This window comes from Protopterus annectens, chromosome 3.part1 (assembly GCF_019279795.1).
Source record: "Protopterus annectens isolate FY-2018-M chromosome 3.part1, PAN1.0, whole genome shotgun sequence".
Classification (NCBI taxonomy): Eukaryota; Metazoa; Chordata; order Ceratodontiformes; family Protopteridae; genus Protopterus; species Protopterus annectens.
Genome location: NC_056732.1, coordinates 770,861,179 through 770,882,685, shown reverse-complemented (window position 1 = coordinate 770,882,685; position 21,507 = coordinate 770,861,179). Strand labels below are relative to the sequence as shown.

Below are 21,507 nucleotides of genomic sequence, written 5' to 3'. Positions count from 1 at the left end.
AGACACAGATGTGATCCCCGGGGTGAATTTCCTATTTCCCATCCAATCATCAAGATTTTTCTTGAAGAGTGCTAATGAGGAGCTTTGTTTGGTATAGATAAGTAGTCTGTTACAGAGTATGGAAAGTCTCTGGGACAGGAATCTATCCCTCCAGCATGTTCTGTGTATTGTGGTGACAATGTTTAGGTCCCTAGAGTGTGTAGCTCGGAGGGATTGGGATTTCTTTAAGTGGAGCATGTCCAACAGCTCTGGGTTTGGCGTATTTTTGTATGTTAGGCAGAGATCGCCTCTGACTAGGCAATATGCAATGGAGTAAAGCTGGAGTTTTTTGAGACGGTCTGTGTAGGGCATCTGTTTGAGGCCATTAATCCTCTTTGTGAAATATTGCTGCGGCCTTTCCAGTTGTTGTAGATGTCTTGTGAGGTACATACCAAAAGGAGCGTTGTACTCTATAATGGGTCTAATGAGTGACAAGTAGAGGGGAACAATGACCTCTTTTTTCCTGAATGAGAAACCTTTAGTGATGAGGTATACCACATAGAAAGATTTCCTGACTGTGTGACTACTGTGGTGATGTGATTATCAAAGGATAAACTATAGTCCACCTGTGTCAAAAGGTCTCTTATCACACTTTCAGTGTTAAGTACACTACCACATATGTGGTAGCTCATGGGTACAGAGTTTTTACCAAAGGGGATGACACCAGGCATCTGTCTCAGTTAGGCCCTTTTGAGGATGTCCGCATCGTCAGGAGCTTTGATTATGTCTCCTAGTTTGCAGTCATCTGCGAACTTCATTAGCCAAAGACCTTCTGTGTTAGCCTGTACTTCAGAAAAGTAGATACCAAACAGGAGAGGACCCAGGACTGAACCCTGTGGTACTCCACGTGTCACTGGTCTGAAGTCGGATTTGGAGTCTGCTACTTTCACAGTGTGGGTTTTGTCAGTGAGCCAGTTGGCAACCCATCTTGTGACATAGGAATTTATACCTAGTTTAGTGAGTTTATCTATAATTCCAGAGTGGGGGATGATGTCAAAATCTTTGGTGAGATCTAGACAGGCTGTGTGAACCACCTTACCCTCATTCACAGCTTTGGTGACCGCTTCAAAGAAGTCTATCAGGTTTAGTAGACATGATCTGCCTTTTACACACCTGAACTGGGTGGGGTCAAGAGTTTGGAGATTACCAATGTCTTTGTTTATAAGTTCCATGATGATATGTTCCATGGCCTTGGAGACCAGGCTCATTAGGCTAATGGGGTGGTAATTCCCGGGGTCCGTGGTGAGTCCACCTTTGTGGAGTGGGATAACTGTTGCTACGCACCATTCAGTGGGCACAAAGCCTGAGGTGAGGCTATGATTGAACATTGTGCTTAGGTGAGATGCCAGTTCATTCTGTAGTTTGAGTAGAACGCAGCCTGGGATGTTGTCAGGTCCCATGGGTGCCATGTTCTTGGCTTTGGAGAGTATGCATTTTACCTGTGCAGCCGGGATTACAGGAACTTTGCATTCTTCTGGTATAGAGGTGGACCCTTTATGGGGTGAGAGGGGTAAAGTTAGCACTGAACCTATCTGCCAGGATGTTGGCAATATCAGTTGGTTCTGTATATTTAGTGCCATGGTGCTGTAACTCAGAGCAGATCTGAGTGTTGCCATTGTGATTCTTGACATAGCTATAGAATGCTTTGTGGCTGTCTTTAGGATCAGTGGTGATTTTGTTTTCAAAACTAGCTTTGGAGGATTTTATGAAGGATCTCAGCTTCTTACTCAGGCTGACCAGGGAGTTCCTCCAATCATGGGATTTTACTCTTTTTTTTTTTTTTTTTTTGCAACAGTTTCTTTCTTCTGTTGTAGAGTTGGTTTATGGCAGGGGACCACCAGATTGGCTTCCTTTATTTGGTGGATAGCATCTTGGTTCTGTTTGGGATAGCATGATCCATGCACTCATGTAAGTGCTTATAAAGTGTATTTGTGTAGGATTTAGCAGTCGTACCTCTATTATCAGTCTGCATGGGTGTCGGGAAGTTTGCCACTTCTGTCTTAAGAAGCATGAAGTTGGCTTTGGAGAAATTTTTTACGGTGGTTTCCCTAATGAGGGATGGGGCGTGGGGGAGGGATATGGATGTCTAGGGTGATTAGCTTGTGGTCGGATCTGACCAACAAGGAATTGACCTCTGGTGTGGAACACCGGTCACTCATGTTGGTAATAACCAGGTCTAGGATATTGCTGTCCCTGGTGGGGGTGTGGATAAGTTGATCCAAGGCGTTGGAATTTATGAATTCCAGAAAACATTGAGCAAAAGAGTTGGTACACGAGTAGTTTTCCTAGTTAATGGTGGGGTAGTTGAAATTGCCCATTATTAAGGTGTTGGGTTGTACCCTAATATTTTCCAGTGTATCAAGAAATGAGGAGTGGGTCTTGCTCAGAGTTAGTTGCACTTGGATAATCTTGGATGTATTATGCTGAGCAACTAGCCTGGAGGTGTGGATATCCTTAAGGAATATGGACATGCCTCCACTTTTAGTGTTTCGGTCCAGGTTAGGTGGCCGAAAGGTGTGGTATGAATTATAGCCTGGTAATGCAGGGGAGGTCTCTGGAGCAGTGAACCAGGTCTCTGTCACTTCACAGATGTCAATGTTCTCCATTTTAAGGAGTGCCTTGAGTGAATGCATTTTGAGGTTTAGATATCTAGCAATATGTAACAGTACCCTCAGATTTTGCTTGCTTGTACCGGTTATGGTGGTGAATTTGTCATGTGAACCTTGCCTAGAAAAGGCACTATAGGGGTGGAAAGAGCCTTTGCCAGTATCCTTAATCCCAAGGGTGACAGGTGCAGGCCATCTCTGGTAAAGCATCGTGGTCTGTCAGTCATGTCATCCCAGGCAGACAGATACTGGATCCCCTTAGAATGACACCAGAAGCTTAGCCAATTGTTGAAGTCAATAATTTTGTCCTTGTACTGTGATAGCATTCCTGGTGATGGGAGGATGCTACTCAGGGCTAGGGTCATACCCTCCTGGTCTACAAGATCAGAGAACTCTTCCATGTTTCTTTTCATGTAGTCCAGGGAGGAATGTCTCAGGTTATTCACACCAACATGGACAATGACAGAGTCATATTTGTACTTGTTGTGGAGTGACCTGAGTGGGTGCATTATGTTGCGATCCTGGCACCTGACAGGCAGCTGACAGTAACTTTCTCCTTGTTTAGCCTGGTGAGTGGAGCATCAGTGTGCCTGACTATAGAGTCACCTATAACTAGAGTGTTGGGTATGTAGTTATGCCTTATGGGCTGTGGTGCCACTTATTTGTAGTTCACATAGAGCATATCCAGGGAAATTGTCAGGTCCCATGGAATCTGTATTCTTGGCCTTGGACAATGCAGCTTTAACCTGTGCTGCAATAATGCTGGGTGCCTGACATTTCTCTGGTATTGTGATTGGTCCTTTGGGGAGGTGAGAGGGCTAAAGCTGTCAATGAATCTGTCAGCCAGTATGTTGGCAATATCTGTTGGCTCAATAAAGGTGATACCATTGTGCAGTAACTCAGGGGAAACCTGGGTAATGCCATGTAGATTCTTGATATAACTATAGAAGGCTTTGTGGTTGCTTTTAGTGTCTGGTGCAATTCTGCCTTCATAGCTGGCTTTAGAGGTTTTGATGAGGGATCTCAACTTCTTGTTGAGGCTAATAAGGGAGTTTTTCCTGTCTTGGGACTTCACCTTTTTCTGCAACAATTTCTTCCTTCTATTATAGAATTTTCTAATGGCAGGGACCACCAGGTCCCACCAAGGGACCTTTTGTTGGAGGAGAGCATCTTGGTTATGTTGGGTATGGCTAGTTCCATGCATTTATGTACATGTTCATACAGTGCATTGGTGTATGATTCGGCAGTCATGCATCTATTTTCCATTGACATGGGTGCTGTGAAGTTAGCCACTTCTGTTTTTAGGAGCTGAAAGTCAGCTTTGGAGAAGTTTTTCATGGTAGTTACCTTTACGGGGGGTGTGGGTGAGATGTGGATTTCCATGATGATTAGGTTGTGGTTGGCTCTAACAAGGGAGGAATTGACTATTGGTGTAGAGTAATGGTTGCCCATGTTAGTAATAACCAGATCAAGGATGTTGCTTCCTCTAGTGGGGGTATGAATGAGCTGGTCCAAGGCATTGGAAATGACAAATTCCAGGAAGCGTTGGGTCAGTGTATTGGTGCATGAGTAGTTTTCCCAGTTGATGGAGGGGTAGTTTTAGTCACCTAGTATGAGAGTGCTGAGTTGGACCCTAATAGTTTCCAGGGTACTTAGGAATGTGGAGTGAGAGTTTTGGGACATGGTTGGGGTCCTATAGCAGGCTATGACCTGAATCACCATCTTACCTAATGTTAGTTGTACCTGAAGTATCTCAGATGTGTTATGCTGGGCTACTAATCTGGAGGTGTGTATATCCTTTACGAATATGGAGACACCACCATCTTTGGAGCTTCAGTCCATGTTCTGGGGCCAAAAGGTGTGGAATGAGTTATAGCCTGGTAGTGCAGGGGTGTTTTCTGCTGCTTTAAACCAGGTCTCCGTTACAGCACAGATATCGATGTTCTCCATTTTAGGAGTGCTTCAAGTAAGTGCATCTTGAGATTTAGACTTCTAAAATTGAGCAGCATGACCCTCAGATTGCATATATTTATAGCTGTCATGGTGGTAATTTGATCTTTGGAACATTGCTTGCTTAAAAAAGGCACTATAGGGATGGCAAGAGTTTTAGCCAGTATCCAGAAACTCAGGGTTGACAGATATAGGCCATCCCTGGCAAAGCATTGAGGTTTGTCAGTCATGTCATCCCAAGCAGACAGATACTGGATCTCCTTAGAATGACACCAGAAACTTAGCCAATTGTTGAAGTCAATCATTTTCTGCTTGTACTGCGGTATCATTCTGGGTGATGATTGGATGCTGCTCAGGGCTAGGGTCATACCTGCCTGAGCCACATAATCTGAGAGCTCCTCCATGTCTCTCTTCATGTAGTCCAGTTGGGTGCATCTCAGGTCATTCACACCGACATGGACAGTGACAGAGTCATACGTGTACTTGTTGTGGAGTAACATAAGTGCGTGTGTTATGTGTCAGATTCTGGCAACTGATACAGCTGACTGTTACCTTCTCCTTATTCAACCTAGTGAGTGGGACATCAGTGTGCCTCACAATTAAGGCACCTATGATTATTGTATTGGGCAAGCTGTTTTGCCTTAGGGGCTTAGGTTGAAGGGTGCACTGTGTAGGTGAGCTGTGTGTCTTGTGGTTTGTGCTGTATTGTGGTGGTTGAGTGCGTTTCTGCCTTTGAAGTCTCTGCTGTATGGGTAGATTTCTAGTGAGAGCCTCCGCGATACTGGGTGTGTGGTTTGTGTTTTTATATGAGAGCTATGATGGTGGATGTTCTGGAGGGCTATGTGTTGCAAATGGTGTGGTGCAGGTGTTGACCTTCTCCTCTTGACCAGCTATTCCGCTCTTGGCTTGAGAGTGCATGGCTTCTAGTTTGGATATATAAGTGCATTTCTCACAAGTTCGAGTGTTGGAAGGTAAGAAGACAGGGTTATCTGTGTACATAAGGTAGTTGCTACACTGCCTCAGAATGCCTAAGTCCACCAGGTTAATAGGAGAAAGCACAGGGAACTGACCTTTAAACATGCCAGGCGGGATAGGCATTATTACTAAGTACTGGAGGTGTTTCTTTATATAGTCCTTTTACAAGAAAAATGTCACTCAATGTGTCTGAGTCTGTACAGAGCACTGCCAAGCACTTGAGGGGAAACTAATACATAGACCCTGAAATTTTAAGGATGAAGTATTTAGGCAGATATTCTGAAGTTAGAAAGAAATTAAGCAATACTTACTGAAAAATAAAGAATTAGCATGTCAATAATGATGAAAAGAGGGGAGTCGCATTAATGGCTACTGCCTGGCTACTACTAATACTGGTCTCAGCACAGCTTCCCTCTGTTGGGATACAATACACCTTTGCGTCTTCTCTCACCAGAAGCAAAATGTTAGCACAAAACCCATGAAGAGAAGCAAGCCACGGCTTGGTGATCCACAGTCTTGTCCTAGATGATGCAGAGGTTTGCAGGCTTGTAGCCTTTTTCTGGTAGATGCCTCAAATAGCAAGCAGACCAATCAGGTACATCCAGAAAGAGTCCAGAATCAATGCACTCTGTTCCTACTCTCACCAGGATCAGAATATAAGCACAGATTCCAAGATGTCACCTATAAAGCAGTTATTAAGTTTTCTGGTGATCGGTCTCCAGGAAATAATGTAAATGCACTCCTTCTCTCAATAGGAGAAAACAGAAGCACTAATCTCAAGATTACTACTGAGAGGCAGAATGTGGGCTCTCCAATAACTGGTGGTATTGCAATAGATGCTTAAAGGTAAGATGAAAAAAATGTTTTTTTCCTAAACACTGCAGTGTGCAGTAGAGGAGTTAGATGTGAAAGTAGGTAACTTAAGTTTTACCTGTCTAAAATGTTAGGTTTTAGTGGAGAGTCACTATTTTTAAAACAGCAAGATAGATTGAAAGGTGTTGTTCAGTTTTGTATTCTGGTACTATGGAATGCAGTAGTATGACCAATACATTTAAATAGTTGAAGGGGAGTGATTTCACAAAATGATAATTTTGTGCTTACTCACACCAGCCAGTAAAAGCAGAGAGGAAATGAGATATATGGTCAAATTAACAAAAGGGTAGGCAACTAGAAAGACAGTGGTGTTTAAGAACACAACAGTAACCGGGTGGGAGGCTGGGAAATAATTTCTGTCTGACTCACAAGAGACAGAGCTGTTGTCTCTTTTCAAGTTTTAATATGCAGATAAAGTAGAATACAAGTAAAACACAATGTAAAGAAAACAAATCACAGTATACAAATAAAAAAAAGCAATAAAGTAATACAAAATACAACAAATAAAAGCAAACTAACCTTTCCCTCACAGAAAACTGTAACAGTCTGGGTGAGCCTTTCTAGTATGTATCTACAGCTACTCACCATCATACATGAACACGCACACACATACATACACACAGACACCAAGCACACAACCATACATTCATACATGTATATAGATACACATTTTCATTTTAATGCGTCAGTCATTTTTGAGATGATTTTTCAAAACAGTGATTGCCAGATAATGATTGTTCTAAATTTAATGCATTCTTCTTCTTTCAGTAAAAACATGTGGATCGAATCTTCATGGTCCAAGTGGAACATTTGCTTCACCTAATTTCCCTTTCCAGTATGACAGCAATGCACAATGTGTTTGGATAATTACAACTGAGAATCCACATAAAGTAAGCAAGTGCACTTCTAAAGTGATAATTAAATTGCACGTATGTAATTAAGTGTATATCAAAATTGTGAACAAGATGTGTTTTAGTAATGTAATATCAAGAATATTTGTTCTAATTTCTTCATTTTATAGTATTGTCTTTGATACTTCACATAACTGTTTTCTCTATATGAAAAGAAAATATGAATTCTCACATACTGCTAAAACGTGTGTTTCTTTTTTTTTTTTTTTGTATTTTCCATTGTCAGTGTTTTACATTTTTCTACAAAAGGTCTGAATGAAAGGTATACAATTTAGACTACCTTATTTAAACCAGATAATTAGCATCCAAAAACATCATTGTTTTACTTATGCTGTTGCCTGTTTCATATATTCTCTTTTTGGTAAGAGGATTCTGCATATTTACAGCTATGCTAAAACTAAATGTAATAAAGCAATAATTTATTCACTCAGATGACTACTTAAAATATGCTAAAAATAACATAGAGCCAGCCTAGTAACTGATGTTGTATCTGGTTATAGACACTGAGAAGAAATTATATCATATAAAATTATTAAAAATAATAATAATAATTCCTATAGAATATAAGATATACAAGATATATTCCTATATCTTCATTACGTTTCTATCTTGTATGAATTGAGAACCCTGCCACTTATAAACATTAAGCCAGGTGGGTAAAAGAGCCTTCATCATATTATGATCCTAAATTTTATGGAACAATTGCCATATGCAACATATGTAAAAAGTAAAAGTACACACATCTGCATTTAAACTGTTGAAAATTAGACTGAAAATGTATACATTCAATATTTCAGTGAGTATGTTCTTTTAAATATTTGTTTAGAAGCAACATTGCAAAACAATATATAATTATCATATCTTATAGTGGCTGATTAGGGAGTAAATAAAATTTTGCATTTAATTATGAAACTACAAGCATTTTTTGCAGTGGGTATTATTACCATGATTCACTTGTGTCAAGAACCAGAAGAAAAGCCATTACTAAACACCTGAGAAATGCTTACATTCTTTGCAAACATGTATGGGACTTAGCAGCCTGAATATAAGTTACTACGATCATAATGGAATGCATGGGATTTAAAGACACAACTGCCTGTTCACTTTTATATATTTATTTACCTAAGGTTGTCTGACTGGGTCACACAAGACCCAATTTCAGTAGAAATCAAAGAAAAGCTCCAGTAGTTAAATATTGTATATTGCAGTAAATACATGAGAAATGCAAATAGCAATTGGTTTGCAAAAGTAAAAAAATCTAATTAAATGCAGTGAAAAAATAATGTATATATTTGCAAGTGGTGTAAACGATATTAGAATCAGATATAAACAATAATATACATTTTGAAGAGAAAGGAAGATGTTTTATAGATAAATCAAGGATTAAGTAAGGGATATCAAGAGAAGTATATTATTATATATTGTAAATATGTTTTATTATTAACAATTTTCTAAAAAACGATAGGTATATTGCAAGTGAGGATAGATTGGAATTGAAAGAGTACATGATGTGTGGGAGAAAGGACTGTACATGATATGAGTAAGGTGAAAGGAGGAAAGCGGGTGAACAAATAAGAAGAGATAAGGTTAGAAGGAGAGGGAGAAGAACAGGAGTAGATGATTGAGTATAGGTAGAAGGAAGTGGAAGGAGAAAAGAGTAAGGGGTAGACAGTAGAGAAAGGAATTGGGAAGTGAGAGAGGGAGTAAAGGGTGAGGAAAGAAAGGAGAAAGAGGTGAGGATTGATAAGAAAAAAGAAAGAATATGGCAAGAAAGGTGGGAAAATGAAGGGAAGAGTTGAGAAGACAGGACAATATAAGATGGAGTGAGACTCAGGGTCAAGAAGAGAGAATGAAACTGTACTCTTGGTACATAGGGAGATTTATGTTTGTTGGCTCACTGTATAATGGCCAAAGTGGGATGCTAATCACTTAACTTATCTGGGTGGGTACAACCTTCTGTTATTTTATCTAGAAAGTTGGTTAGACTCTAGACAAGTGTAGTAACTTTATCAGTCTAGTAGGAGAGTTGACTAACCATGTATAACCAAACAAGATAATTGAATTCTGAGAGTAGTTGGGACTGATTATGTTCCAGTCACTGTCATAGTCATTGAGATGAGGAGCTGATTGGTTGATATCAGATGATATCCAGGAAGTTATAGTCTGGAGGAATGTAAAGAGCAGCAAGACCTGTTTTAAGTTTTATTTGACTGACTAAGATATCAGCCTCAGATAAGTAAAGTATTTTATATGGGTATTGCATAATAGTAATGTAAGATGATAGGATAAGAACTACATCAAAAACCTATTTTTTCCTGTTTTGTTTTCATGATCAGCTCTAATGATATTATAACCTGGAAAGTCAAAAGTAGTATCATTAATAAGAGGTATAAGCTAGGTTTCAGTGAGACCACTGACATTACTAATGTGGGTGGCACCCTAAGCATTTAATTCAGGGATCTTGTAGGAGATATTGAGAACAACAACACTGCAACTTTCAGTGTGCCATTAGGGGAATGAGAAATGGAAGAGGTGCTACTAGGAGAGAGGGGTATGGAGGAGTTTGTGTCTGAGAATAGGGGACTGGTGCTGGGGTAAATATCACCTGAGAGTTCAAGAATAGTGGTAAAAAGAAAATTAATGGAAGTATTTTATTAAGATGAATAATAAGGTCTGTGAGTAGGTTTTGGTGAACTGAAATTTTTAACTGTAGAATAGAGAACCTTAGAGAAATGTAATAGTACTTTAATGGTAATGAAAGCTAACTATATTTTTCAAGTTTCCTAATTTATATAAGGTTGAAGTGATGAGCAAGAGAAATATTTGAAGTGATAAAATAGGTTTGTGAAGGAAGACTAACACTACATAAAATAGCATAAGGTGGGCATTGTAACATTATTACAATGCCCATCCCATGTTACTTTCAATAGTGTTATTGTTCCTGTTTGCTGCAATGTTACGGTAGAAACTAAACACTCCAGGTAATTGACAGTTAAATGGCGGAGGTACATGTCTTTGAGGTAACCCCATAAACTCATCACTGATGATTTAGCATGGCCAATGAAATATGATATGTTCTAAAAGTCTTGGATGAAACTAATCACACTGGTGTAATCCTAAAATGAAATCAGAAGAATGTCAACAATGAGATGCAAATGCACTCCCATACAAACATATGAATTTTAGAGAAAGAGGTTTAGACCTTTAAAAATATTGAACCCGTGTTCCTCAGTGTAATAATAATGCACTGACAGAATGGTGCTAGGCACAACACTGATGAAACTGAAAGCGACCTCTGAATTCAGACTTACGAAGGCTAAAACAGTCTTAAGTTACACAATGAAATGTCTTTTCAAAAGGAATGTTTCTAGTAGAAATAGAACAACAACAGCAAAGCAGTTCTTGAAATTCAGTCATATTTATTAAGAGAACACACACACACATACATACACACACACACACACACACACATATATATATATATATATATATATATATATATATATAGATATATAGATATATAGATATATAAATAGATATAGATATATACATACCACTGGAAGAGACATGATCAAGTAACTCACAAGATAAAATCTGTATGCAGGTTTTGAAGTGCTAGTATATGTTTAGGCAGATAGTATAGGAGAACTAGGTGATCACAAAATGTATATCTGATTTTTATATATATATATATATATATATATATATATATATATATATATATATATACATAAAATAGACCAGATTAATTCAAAATATTATAGGCCACAATGTTTGCTAATCCATTTAGATAAGCACAACCGGATTCATTAATATGTGGTTTATATGTTGTAAGGACTTCCAACAAAATGGATGAAATTACAAAGGAGGTTACAACACCATTAGGAAACTTAACAGATAAAATCCAGCATCCAGAAAGGATAACTACATTTCATGGTCATGGGAAGACAGCAAATGACAGATAAACTACCAAATCCAGGTGAAATTTCAGTCGTCAGTCAGTCATTTACTTAGGGAAAGCATACATTTTCCTCAGAAATATAAGCTGTCCATGCCCATAACCTGCCATTTGGGTGGTATAATAGCATATTGCTCCAGAGGATTATACATTGAAAAATATTTAGTGACCTAAGGATATAGCTACTGCTCTTCAGAATTTTGGCCTAGACAATCTGAGATCATAAACATGTTTAAAACCAAGCAGAGAACTAGTGACTGTCTTCAATAAAGTGAAAGATAAGCACTGCCACATATTATTTTCTACAATATCGTTGAGGTCATCTTTCTATGGCTATCTGAATAAGAAAATAACAATGGTAACACGTATATCACTAAAGCTTATGCAATCGCAAAAACGAGATTCTTAGGTCACATATAATCCCTGATCAGCAGTTAGCACTGTTTCATAAATGAAAGCTTACATATAAGTAGACTTCGGAACAGAACATCAGCAAAGAAGTTTACAGAAGCAGCAACCTCACTTTGCAAGGCTAATGTTCTAAGGAACATCAAAGAGTCCATGGAAATAGTTTATGTACTTGTAAATAATGCTGGGATTCTCGAAAAAGACTGTGGTATAAAGTTCTGCAAAATGAAAATTTTCACTTACACAGTGCTATGGAAATGTAGTGGAAAGACTGAAATCAGAAAACAGTTGGATGCAGGATATTTAATTTCTGTTTTCCTATGAATGCAATCACTACAGGAAGCAAAATAACAATTTTCATCAACAAAGACATCCCAGTTGTGGATGCGATATTTCACAATGCTCATTACAAGACTGATTGTTACACAAATATGGTAAAAGGTTTGGGCTGAACAAACAGATGGGTATAGAAAATCTAGCTGCATGATGACTATACCTTCAAACGTGAGTAGGGAATCAATTTCCCTCACAGAAACATTATAAGTGTGAATGCTATTTTTTAACAAGCTTTATTACAAGACTGATTCTGTTTTGACCATGTGGAAGTTAGTAAAGTTTGTGATTCCATACAACAGGATCTGCTGACCACAGGGTTGTACCCTGATGGACTTAAAGGAGCTCATTTATTTCCTGCATCCACTTTGACATATGAATAGTGTACAGTGCCAGATGATCACAGTGTGCTGAATACTGTTTAAAACAGCATTGATAATTATCTGATTATCAATAGATTATCACTCCATATTCCACAGAAAAGTGATGTCAGCTTATTGTCCTGGTCCACTTCAATAAACACACAACACCGATTGACATTTGAGGACTTTTATCAAACTTCCATAAACATGACTGATAACCAATAGTTACAAATTTCAACCAAAACATGACACAGGAGATAACATCCATGAAAGAAAATATAAAATAACCTTAAGGACAACGTAACCACAAACCCTTGATAAGCAACATCCCCCACTTGTTCACTTATCCTTGCACTAACAAGGCAGCATTACCCCGCTCACTTTCAATTCATTGAATTATACCACCATTAAAATAAGCAGCTCTGCTTGCTTATTAACTTATTCAACAGAGCAACTGCTCACTTTCCTTCCTAACTTATTAAATTGCACATCCAACACAAGAGGGGGAACTGAAGAGGGCAAGTCTGCCACTCTTCTCTGCCCAACAGTCTGACCAGGCTGTTCCCGCTATTTCTGACCACAACTTCTATCCTTAACTACCATTAGGTCATTAGCCCATACATCATTCGGTGTACCCCTTCCTATGCTAAGGTAGCAAACTATAAACTCATAACCTAGCATAATTCCTGCGCATGATCTAACTAATCCTTACGACCCAAACCAATAGAAGCCTCGCAATGATACCAAGAACATTACCAGCCACTGGACCCACTACTAAGCCCACTGCCACTGAAGCCATGCCGAGGAAATTGCATAACATCCTGCCACATTGCAACCCCAGTTTACCGCCCAATGACATTTTTGTTTTTTGTTTTTGCTGTCCAATGAATGTAATACCGCTCTTAAATCTCTTTAAATTCCATTTAATAAAATGCTGCCATCATACGAACTACCCATTATAAACAATAATACACTTAAACCAGCATCATGGCTGGTAGCAGTACAACCCCAAAAACGCTACCGACACAATATACCAAAAAAACTAACAAGAGAATGCCTGATGCCACCAGGTCACACAAGGTCTGTGACATGCTATTACCATCCAGAATATAGTGAATCAACCCCACCCAGTGTCACCTGAAACTGCAGTAACTCAAAGCTAAATCCTCCCATCAAAACCCCCTCATATAGCTTACAAGCCTAACTTACACAGTGCAACCCGCTAATCCTCTACCCCTGATGTCTGCAGCAATATCTGATCCATTCCAAAGAAGACTCCCACTACACATAAAACAGTGTACAATTCAACCCTAATGCTCCACATACATGATCAAACCAAAATAAGACATTACCTTGTGACTGCAGGGAAGAAAAACACAACAAAGCAACAACTCCATATTCGGCTGCACTGCTGGCAACCTGTGACCTCCTTTCATACCGCTCCATCAGCCAAAACCCTCCTCAGCTTCTTCTCTCACCTGTCAAGTCCAAATATCTTCCGTCCCCAAGTAATACCAACTCTGCATGTTCACATCTGCACTCAGAGTGATCTGTAAAAGAAAAAACTGTAAATAATCCACACTTGCATGATCCAAATTCTCACTGACCATTATACATCACCAAGGGCATTTCTCATTCATCAACTGCTTAAAATGCAGACACTACCAGATGCAAAACAACCTTGAAAATTAAAATGTCCAACATCCTATACTACCCTCCCTACTGTGCAACCAATGCAGTTTGCTATTGAGGACAAACCTACATCCCCCTACTGCCTGAAAAAGACAAGGGGAAAAGAACAAAAAAAAAACTCAACTCCAAGCTCTGGTACATCAAGCTCACAGTGACACCACAAGGCAAACCTGAAGCATAATGTTGTGCCACAAAATCATCACTTAAAATTAATCCTCCATACCAACCATTGTTAACCCAAGGCCTACCTGCACCAACCAGGCTACAGGTCGTCTTGGACGTAAGCTCGCACAAGGAAGTTCACACCAAAAGTTTGACTCCTACCTCAGTTACACTTGACAAACCCTCTAAGCCTCTCCCTATCCTTACCTCATATCCTCCCAACCATCCCTCCATCCCATCCTCCCCTTATTCTCTTAATTCCTGCTAATCAATGTATCTAGCCCCACTTGAAGATGTCCCAGGAGAAAAGGGTCTGTTCCAAACCTCATTTAACAAAGTCCTTGATGACAACATACTTCACATTCTTTGCATTTCACACGTGTGTATGTATATATCTATATATATATATATATATATATATAAATATATATATATATATATAAAAATGTGTATATATATATATATATATATATATATATATATATATATATATATATAGATAGATATAGATGTATGCATGTGTGTATATATATATATATATATATATATATATATATATATATATATATATATGGTTTACTATCAAAATGTTGAAATTCATTTTGTCTAACGTTCATATGATCGACCCATATGGTCGACACATGAATATTAATTAGTTCATTTGGTCGACAGGAAGTGCATGCAAATTACCTGTCAACATTATCTTACAAACAGGGCAAGGATTTTTCCTTGTCTGCATTGTTGTGCAATCTCGGAGTTGTAATATATAAGTAGCAGGGGGTATGGTGGACGCAAGGGGGCACAACCTCCCTGCAAAAACACTAGTGTTAGTTTGCAGGTGTTTTTCGACCATTTAAATTTAGACATTTTTCTCGGTATTTTGAACATTTGGTGTTATGAACGTTGACCATGTGAATTTCAACATTTTGATAGTAAACCTATATATATATAGATATATATATATATATATATATATATATGTGTGTGTGTGTGTGTAATATAAAAACTTGATGCTGCATATTTGTTGCGACGAGATAATCACAATGGCATAGTAATAATTAAGGTTATGGGCCTGCCTAATAAAAGATGACTGATGAATAATGGATTTACATTTAGATGAGACTCACTGTGTATTGTTGGTATCAGTATGTCTGATGCTTTGCAACATATGAATTTTATGCTTGTGTTAGATGATTGTAATGAAACTGAGAAGTACAAAATTTTAAAAAGTAATACATATTTTTCTAATCAAACACAAATGGGTCAAGAGAATGTTTATGTTTACGGCATGCAGACTGTCATTAACAGTGAAAAGAATGATAAATTAATACAGTTGCAGAAAATAGAAATTGTCCAAACAAAATATAAAAACACACCAAAATGACATTGTGACCAGTTTATTTACATTCAGATTGCACTTAATTCACAATTGGGAACCATTAATTAAATAATTATGAAATACAACTAGAGTCATAACATAACAAAAATAAATTTTAGTAAGTAGCATCAAAAATGGCTCACCATCAAATGCCCTTGTATACAAGTAATGTTACATTCCTCCGCTCACTGTAACCATTGTTAATTTACTGGGCCGCATACCAATGCTCACCTCATAACTGACCAAACCAACTCCACCTTAATAAGTAGCAATGGGGCGATCAGCAGAGGGGCTCGATCTGAACTCCTCTTACTTTGTCCACCAGCTTGTAACTACAGGCTGCTCCCTCTTTCATCACACTTCCTCAACTGAGCAATATGAATGTTCAGTAAATCCAAATCTATCTCACTCAGGTGAAACCCATCTTTCCAATACCACATCAAGTCTCTGTCATTAAAATCCCTATGCCCAGTCACAAACATACCCAAGCCACTCAGCACTCTGGCAACTTTGTCATTAATAAAACATCTAGCTCTTTCCAAAAACACATACTTGTGAGCCTGTCTCCAAACCAACCTATGTACTATCTCTGACTACACCACCATCATTTCTGGACATATGTGAGCAACCTCCTGTTTGGAACCCAACCCAGGTATTTACCTCCTAAATAAATGACTCAAATGTGAGGAATACCTATCATTGCTTGCACTGAATCAAACTTATCTAAAAGTTGATGCCAAACTCAAACCTCTAGGTCTGTGCCATGACACATTCTACATGCCCTCTGGTAGACCTGTTATACTTCTATGAGACCTTATTAATGCTCTCCCATCTGCCCAAAACACAAACAAATACGATAACAGGTACAAGCATGTAAAATCTGAAGGTAATGCTGCTCAGTGCTATAAGTCTAAACCTCAAAATGCACTCTCTCGAGGCACTCCTAAAAATGGAGAACATCAATATCTGTGCAGTAACTGAGACCTGGTTCAAGACTCCAGAGAGCACCCCTGCAATACCAGGCCACAACTTTTACCACACTTTTCAGCCACTAAACCAGGACTGAAACACTAAAGGTAGAGGAGTGTCCATATTCACCAAGGATATTCACACCACCTGGCTAGTTACCCAACACAATGCGCCTGAAATTCTCCAGGTGCAGCAAACACTAGGTAAGACTGCAATCCGAATTACAGCTTGCTACAGATCCCCCACCATGCCCCAAGATTCTCACTACACCTTTCTAAACATACTGGCAAATATTAAGATACAACCAAACACCCTAACACTGGGTGATTTCAACTACCCTGCCATTAACTGGGAAAACTACTCATGTACCAACACCTTTGCCCAACGATTCTTGGAATTCATAAATTCCAATGCCCTGGATCAACTTATCCATAGTCTCACCAGGGGCTCCAGTATCCTAGACCTGGTCATCAGCAACATGGGAAATTGATGATCCTCACCTATGGTCACCCCCTTGTTTGTTAGGTTTGACCATAAGTTAATCACCCTTGACATCCACATCCCTCCCCCACCACCTAGTAAGGAAACCTTCATAAAAAACTTCTCCAAAGCCAACTTCATGGTACTCAAGTCAGAGGTGACAAACTTCATGACACCCATGCAGACAGGAACTGAAAGTTTGACTGCTGAATCCTACACTAAGGCACTGTACGAGCACATCCACTCATGCATGGATCGTGCCATCCCAAATAGAACCAATATGTGCTTCTCCAAAAAAAGGAAGCCAATCTGGTGGTCCCCTGCCATAAATAAACTTTACAACAAAAGGAAGAAACTGTTGCAGAAAAGAAGAAAATCCCAGGATGCAAAAAACTCCATTACCAGCCTCAGTAAGAAGCTGAGATCCCTCATAAAATCCTCTAAAGCGAGTTATGAAAATAAAACTGCTAAAGATTCCAAAGACAACCGCAAGGCATTCTATAGCTATGTCAAGAATCTAAATGACAATGCTCAGATCTGCTCTGAGCTACAACAGAATGGCATTAAATATACTGATCTCAAGGATATTGCCAATATCTTGGCAGATAGATTCAGTGCCAAGTTTACCCCCTCTCACCCCCTAAAGGGCCCATCTCAATACCAAAAGATTTCCAAATTCTGGTAGTAATGGCCACACAGGTAAAAAAAGCGCTCTGCAAAGCTAAGAATACAGCATCCATGGGACCAGATGACATCCCGGGCTGTGTACTACATGAACTACAAAATTAACTGGCACCTCACCTAAGTGTCATGTTTAATCATAGCCTCACCTCAGGCTTTGCACCCAATGAGTGGTGCACAGCTACAGTTATCCCACTCCACAAGGAGGGATCCACCTTGGATCCTGGGAAATACCTCCCCATCAGTCTGACAAGCCTGATCTGCAAGTCCATGGAATGTATTATCATGGAACTTATAAATAAAGACATTGGCAACCTTCAAACACTGGACCCCACCAAGTTTAGGTTCGTGAAGGGCCGATCTTGTCTCCTGAACCTGACCGACTTCTTTGAATCAGTCTCCAGAGCTGTGGACAAGGGTAAGGTGGTCCACACAGCCTTTCTGGACCTCACCAATACCTTTGACACCATCCCCCACTCTGGAATCATAGATAAACTTATTAAGCTGGGCATTAATCCCTACATCACTCGATGGGTTGCCAACTGGCTTACTGACAGAACCCACACTGTAAAAGTAGCCAACTCCAAATCCAGCTCCAGACAAGTGGCAAGTGGAGTACCTCAAGGTTCAGTCCTGGAACCTTTCTTGTTTGGCATCTACTTCTCTGAAGTTCAGCCCAACACTAAGGGACTCTGGCTAACAAAATTTGCAGATGACTGCAAACTGGGAGCCATTACTGAATCCCCAGATGATGTGGAAATTCTGAAAAAGGGCCCTACAGAAACAGATGACTGGTGCCAGAGCCATGGCCTCAAGCTCAATACCAAGAAAAGTATAGTTATCCCCTTTGGGAAAAAAACATGTACCCAAGAATTACCACATAGGTGGCAGTACACTAAACACCGAAAGTGTGATAAGAAACTTAGGGTCACAGGTGGACAGTGGTCTCACCTTCGATAACCACATTCACATTGCCACAACAGTCAGGAAATCCTTCTATGTGGTGCACCTCATCACTAAGGGCTTTTCATCCAGAAAAAAGGAGGTCATTGTCCCACTGAACTCATCCCTCATTAGACCCATTATAGAATACAATGCCCCATTTGGTATGTACCTCTCAAGACATCTGCAACAACTGGAAAGGCTACAGAAATACCTCACTAAAAGAATCACAGGCCTAAAGCAGATGCCCTATGTTGACCATCTAAAAAAACTCCAGCTATACTCTGTCGCATATCACTTACTCAGAGGTGATCTCTGCTTGACATACAAGGCCATGTCAGACCCAGAGCTGTTGGACATGCTACACTTAAAGAAATCCCAATCCCTCAAAGCCATATGCTCCATGGATCTAAACCTTGTCATCTCAATGAAAAAAAACATGCTGGAGAGATAGGTTCCTGACCCAGAGACTCCCCAGACTCTGGAATAGACTGTCCATACATGTCAAGCAGAGTGCCTCTTTGGCCCTTTTCAAAAGAAACCTTGACGATTGGATGGGAGATAGGAAATTCACCCCAAGGATCACATCAGTTGCTCTGCTAGACAAGGGTCCAGGGAAGTAAATATTGTGGGAAGAAATAGCCAGGGAATTGTTATGGCTAAGCTTGTATAGGCTTTAGGGCTGATAGCCCCTAGTACCAACCTATGAACCTATGTAAATGACAGTGCTTTCACATGTAAAAGCAAAAACAAAAATAACCTAACAAACCCCAGTTATTATCTTATATAATCTAAAAGCACTCTAAATGACCAACACCATGCTCTCTTGATGAAGTCCACTGATCTTCCTTCTTCTTCTAAATCGGACACCATCCCAACCCAAAATGAATGTGCAGAAAACTTGTATCTCATAATATTTTAATTTTATATAGCACTTTGCATTACTTTAATAAAGTGACCTGACAAAAACCACCTTACCATTTGCTAACCGACACAGGAAACCATTTGCCACTTTCCCCACAGCAGCTGTGTTTTCAGCAGGCTACTGAACTTAACAGCACTTATTTTTCTGCAGTCCTACATGATGCCCTTTACTTACCTGATCTGCCTTTGAAAGCCATAGCCAAAAATCTACCACTGAATCTATAATACATACCTCCTTCCATAGTAGAGATCCTAACAACTCTCCTAATTTAAAAGTCCTTAGCTACATAATAATGCTAATGCTGCACAAACTGAGTATTCCAACTAAACTCCTGACAAGGCATACAAGCACCTTCAGAAACATCCTAGGTATCTGCTTTGTCAAAGGAAAAATGACCATCTGCTCTCTGACCAATGACACTGTCTTGCCCTTTCAACATCTGACTCACTACCAAAGCTTTCTTCACATCTTCCAAATCAGCTATCCTTGCTGCAGCACTAATTGCAACCAAATGGTTTTAACTGACCTAACCACCTCACCATGACACCACCTATGCAATATATAATATATCATCAAAACTAATGACCATCTTCCCTTCTCTTCTCTTCTCTTCTCTTCTCTTCTCTTCCCTTCTCTTCTCTTCTCTTCTCTTCCCTTCTCTTCTCTTCTCTTCTCTTCTCTTCTCTTCTCTTCTCTTCTCTTCTCTTCTCTTCTCTTCTCTTCTCTTCTCTTCTCTTCTCTTCTCTTCTCTTCTCTTCTCTTCCTTCTCTTCTCTTCCCTCTTCCCTTCTCTTCTCTTCTCTCTCTTCCTTCTCTTCTCTTCTCTTCCCTTCTCTTCTCTTCTCTTCTCTTCTCTTCTCTTCTCTTCTCTTCCCTTCTCTTCTCTTCTCTTCTCTTCCCTTCTCTTCTCTTCTCTTCTCTTCTCTTCTCTTCTCTTCTCTTCTCTTCTCTTCTCTTCATCTCTTCCCTTCTCTTCTCTTCCTTCTCTTCTCTTCCCTTCTCTTCTCTTCCTTCTCTTCTCTTCTCTTCTCTTCCCTTCTCTTCTCTTCTCTTCTCTTCTCTTCTCTTCCCTTCCCTTCCCTTCTCTTCCCTTCTCTTCTCTTCTCTTCTCTTGTCTTCCCTTCTCTTGTCTTCTCTTCTCTTCTCTTCTCTTCTCTTCTCACTCAAGTGCCCAAAAATCATGAAAACAAGGCTAGAGTTGAATTATAAGCTTTCTAGTTGGATCCCACCTATGATTGCTGGATCAACCAGCCTGCCATGGATTTTCAATTTTTCAAACTTCTGTCATCACTACCAGTTCCACTTTTGCTTCTGAAATTGTAAGTGGCTGTCAGCTATGTGATTGACCAAACATGGCATGTCTGGCTAAAAAATAAACTTAATCCCCAAACTCTTTAACACCAACTTCCTTATGACCAACACAGGTAATGGGCACCTAGGCATCTTTCTAACTAAAATTTGCACAACTGCCTTGTTGTCAAAGAAAAACAACACTCTCCTGTTCTTTAACCTCTCACTCCAAATGATTGAAACCACCCAAACTGACAAATGCAACATTTGTCTTCCACACATCCAGCCAATCTTCCAGACATTCTGCAGCAAACCATTCACCATCAAAATAAAACTCCATACAATGATCCCTGATAACATCTCTAAACAAATAAAATACAGCATGGATTACCACACTCTGCTAAAAAGACACACCATTAAAGCTAGTTTGAAAAACACCATAAATTCATGTCCTCCAGTTCATTGACTCTCACCCAGTAAAATTTGCTTTTCTGCCATCTCCAAAAATTGGACACAGGCCTGCAAAAACTTCTAGCCAGACCAATCACTCTACTGGCAAAATTCAACAAGCCAA

The 21,507-nt window shown here is 39.4% G+C and overlaps 1 protein-coding gene across 1 annotated transcript in view; it reads left to right on the top strand.

Annotated features, from left to right (window-relative positions):
- Positions 1 to 21,507, top strand: part of LOC122797720 (CUB and sushi domain-containing protein 3) — a 5,249,173-nt gene that overhangs the window by 1,474,147 nt on the left and 3,753,519 nt on the right. The window contains exon 10 of the mRNA XM_044066251.1: positions 7,212 to 7,333. Within this exon, the coding sequence (XP_043922186.1) occupies positions 7,212 to 7,333 (122 nt within the window). The remainder of the gene's footprint in view (positions 1 to 7,211; positions 7,334 to 21,507) is intronic.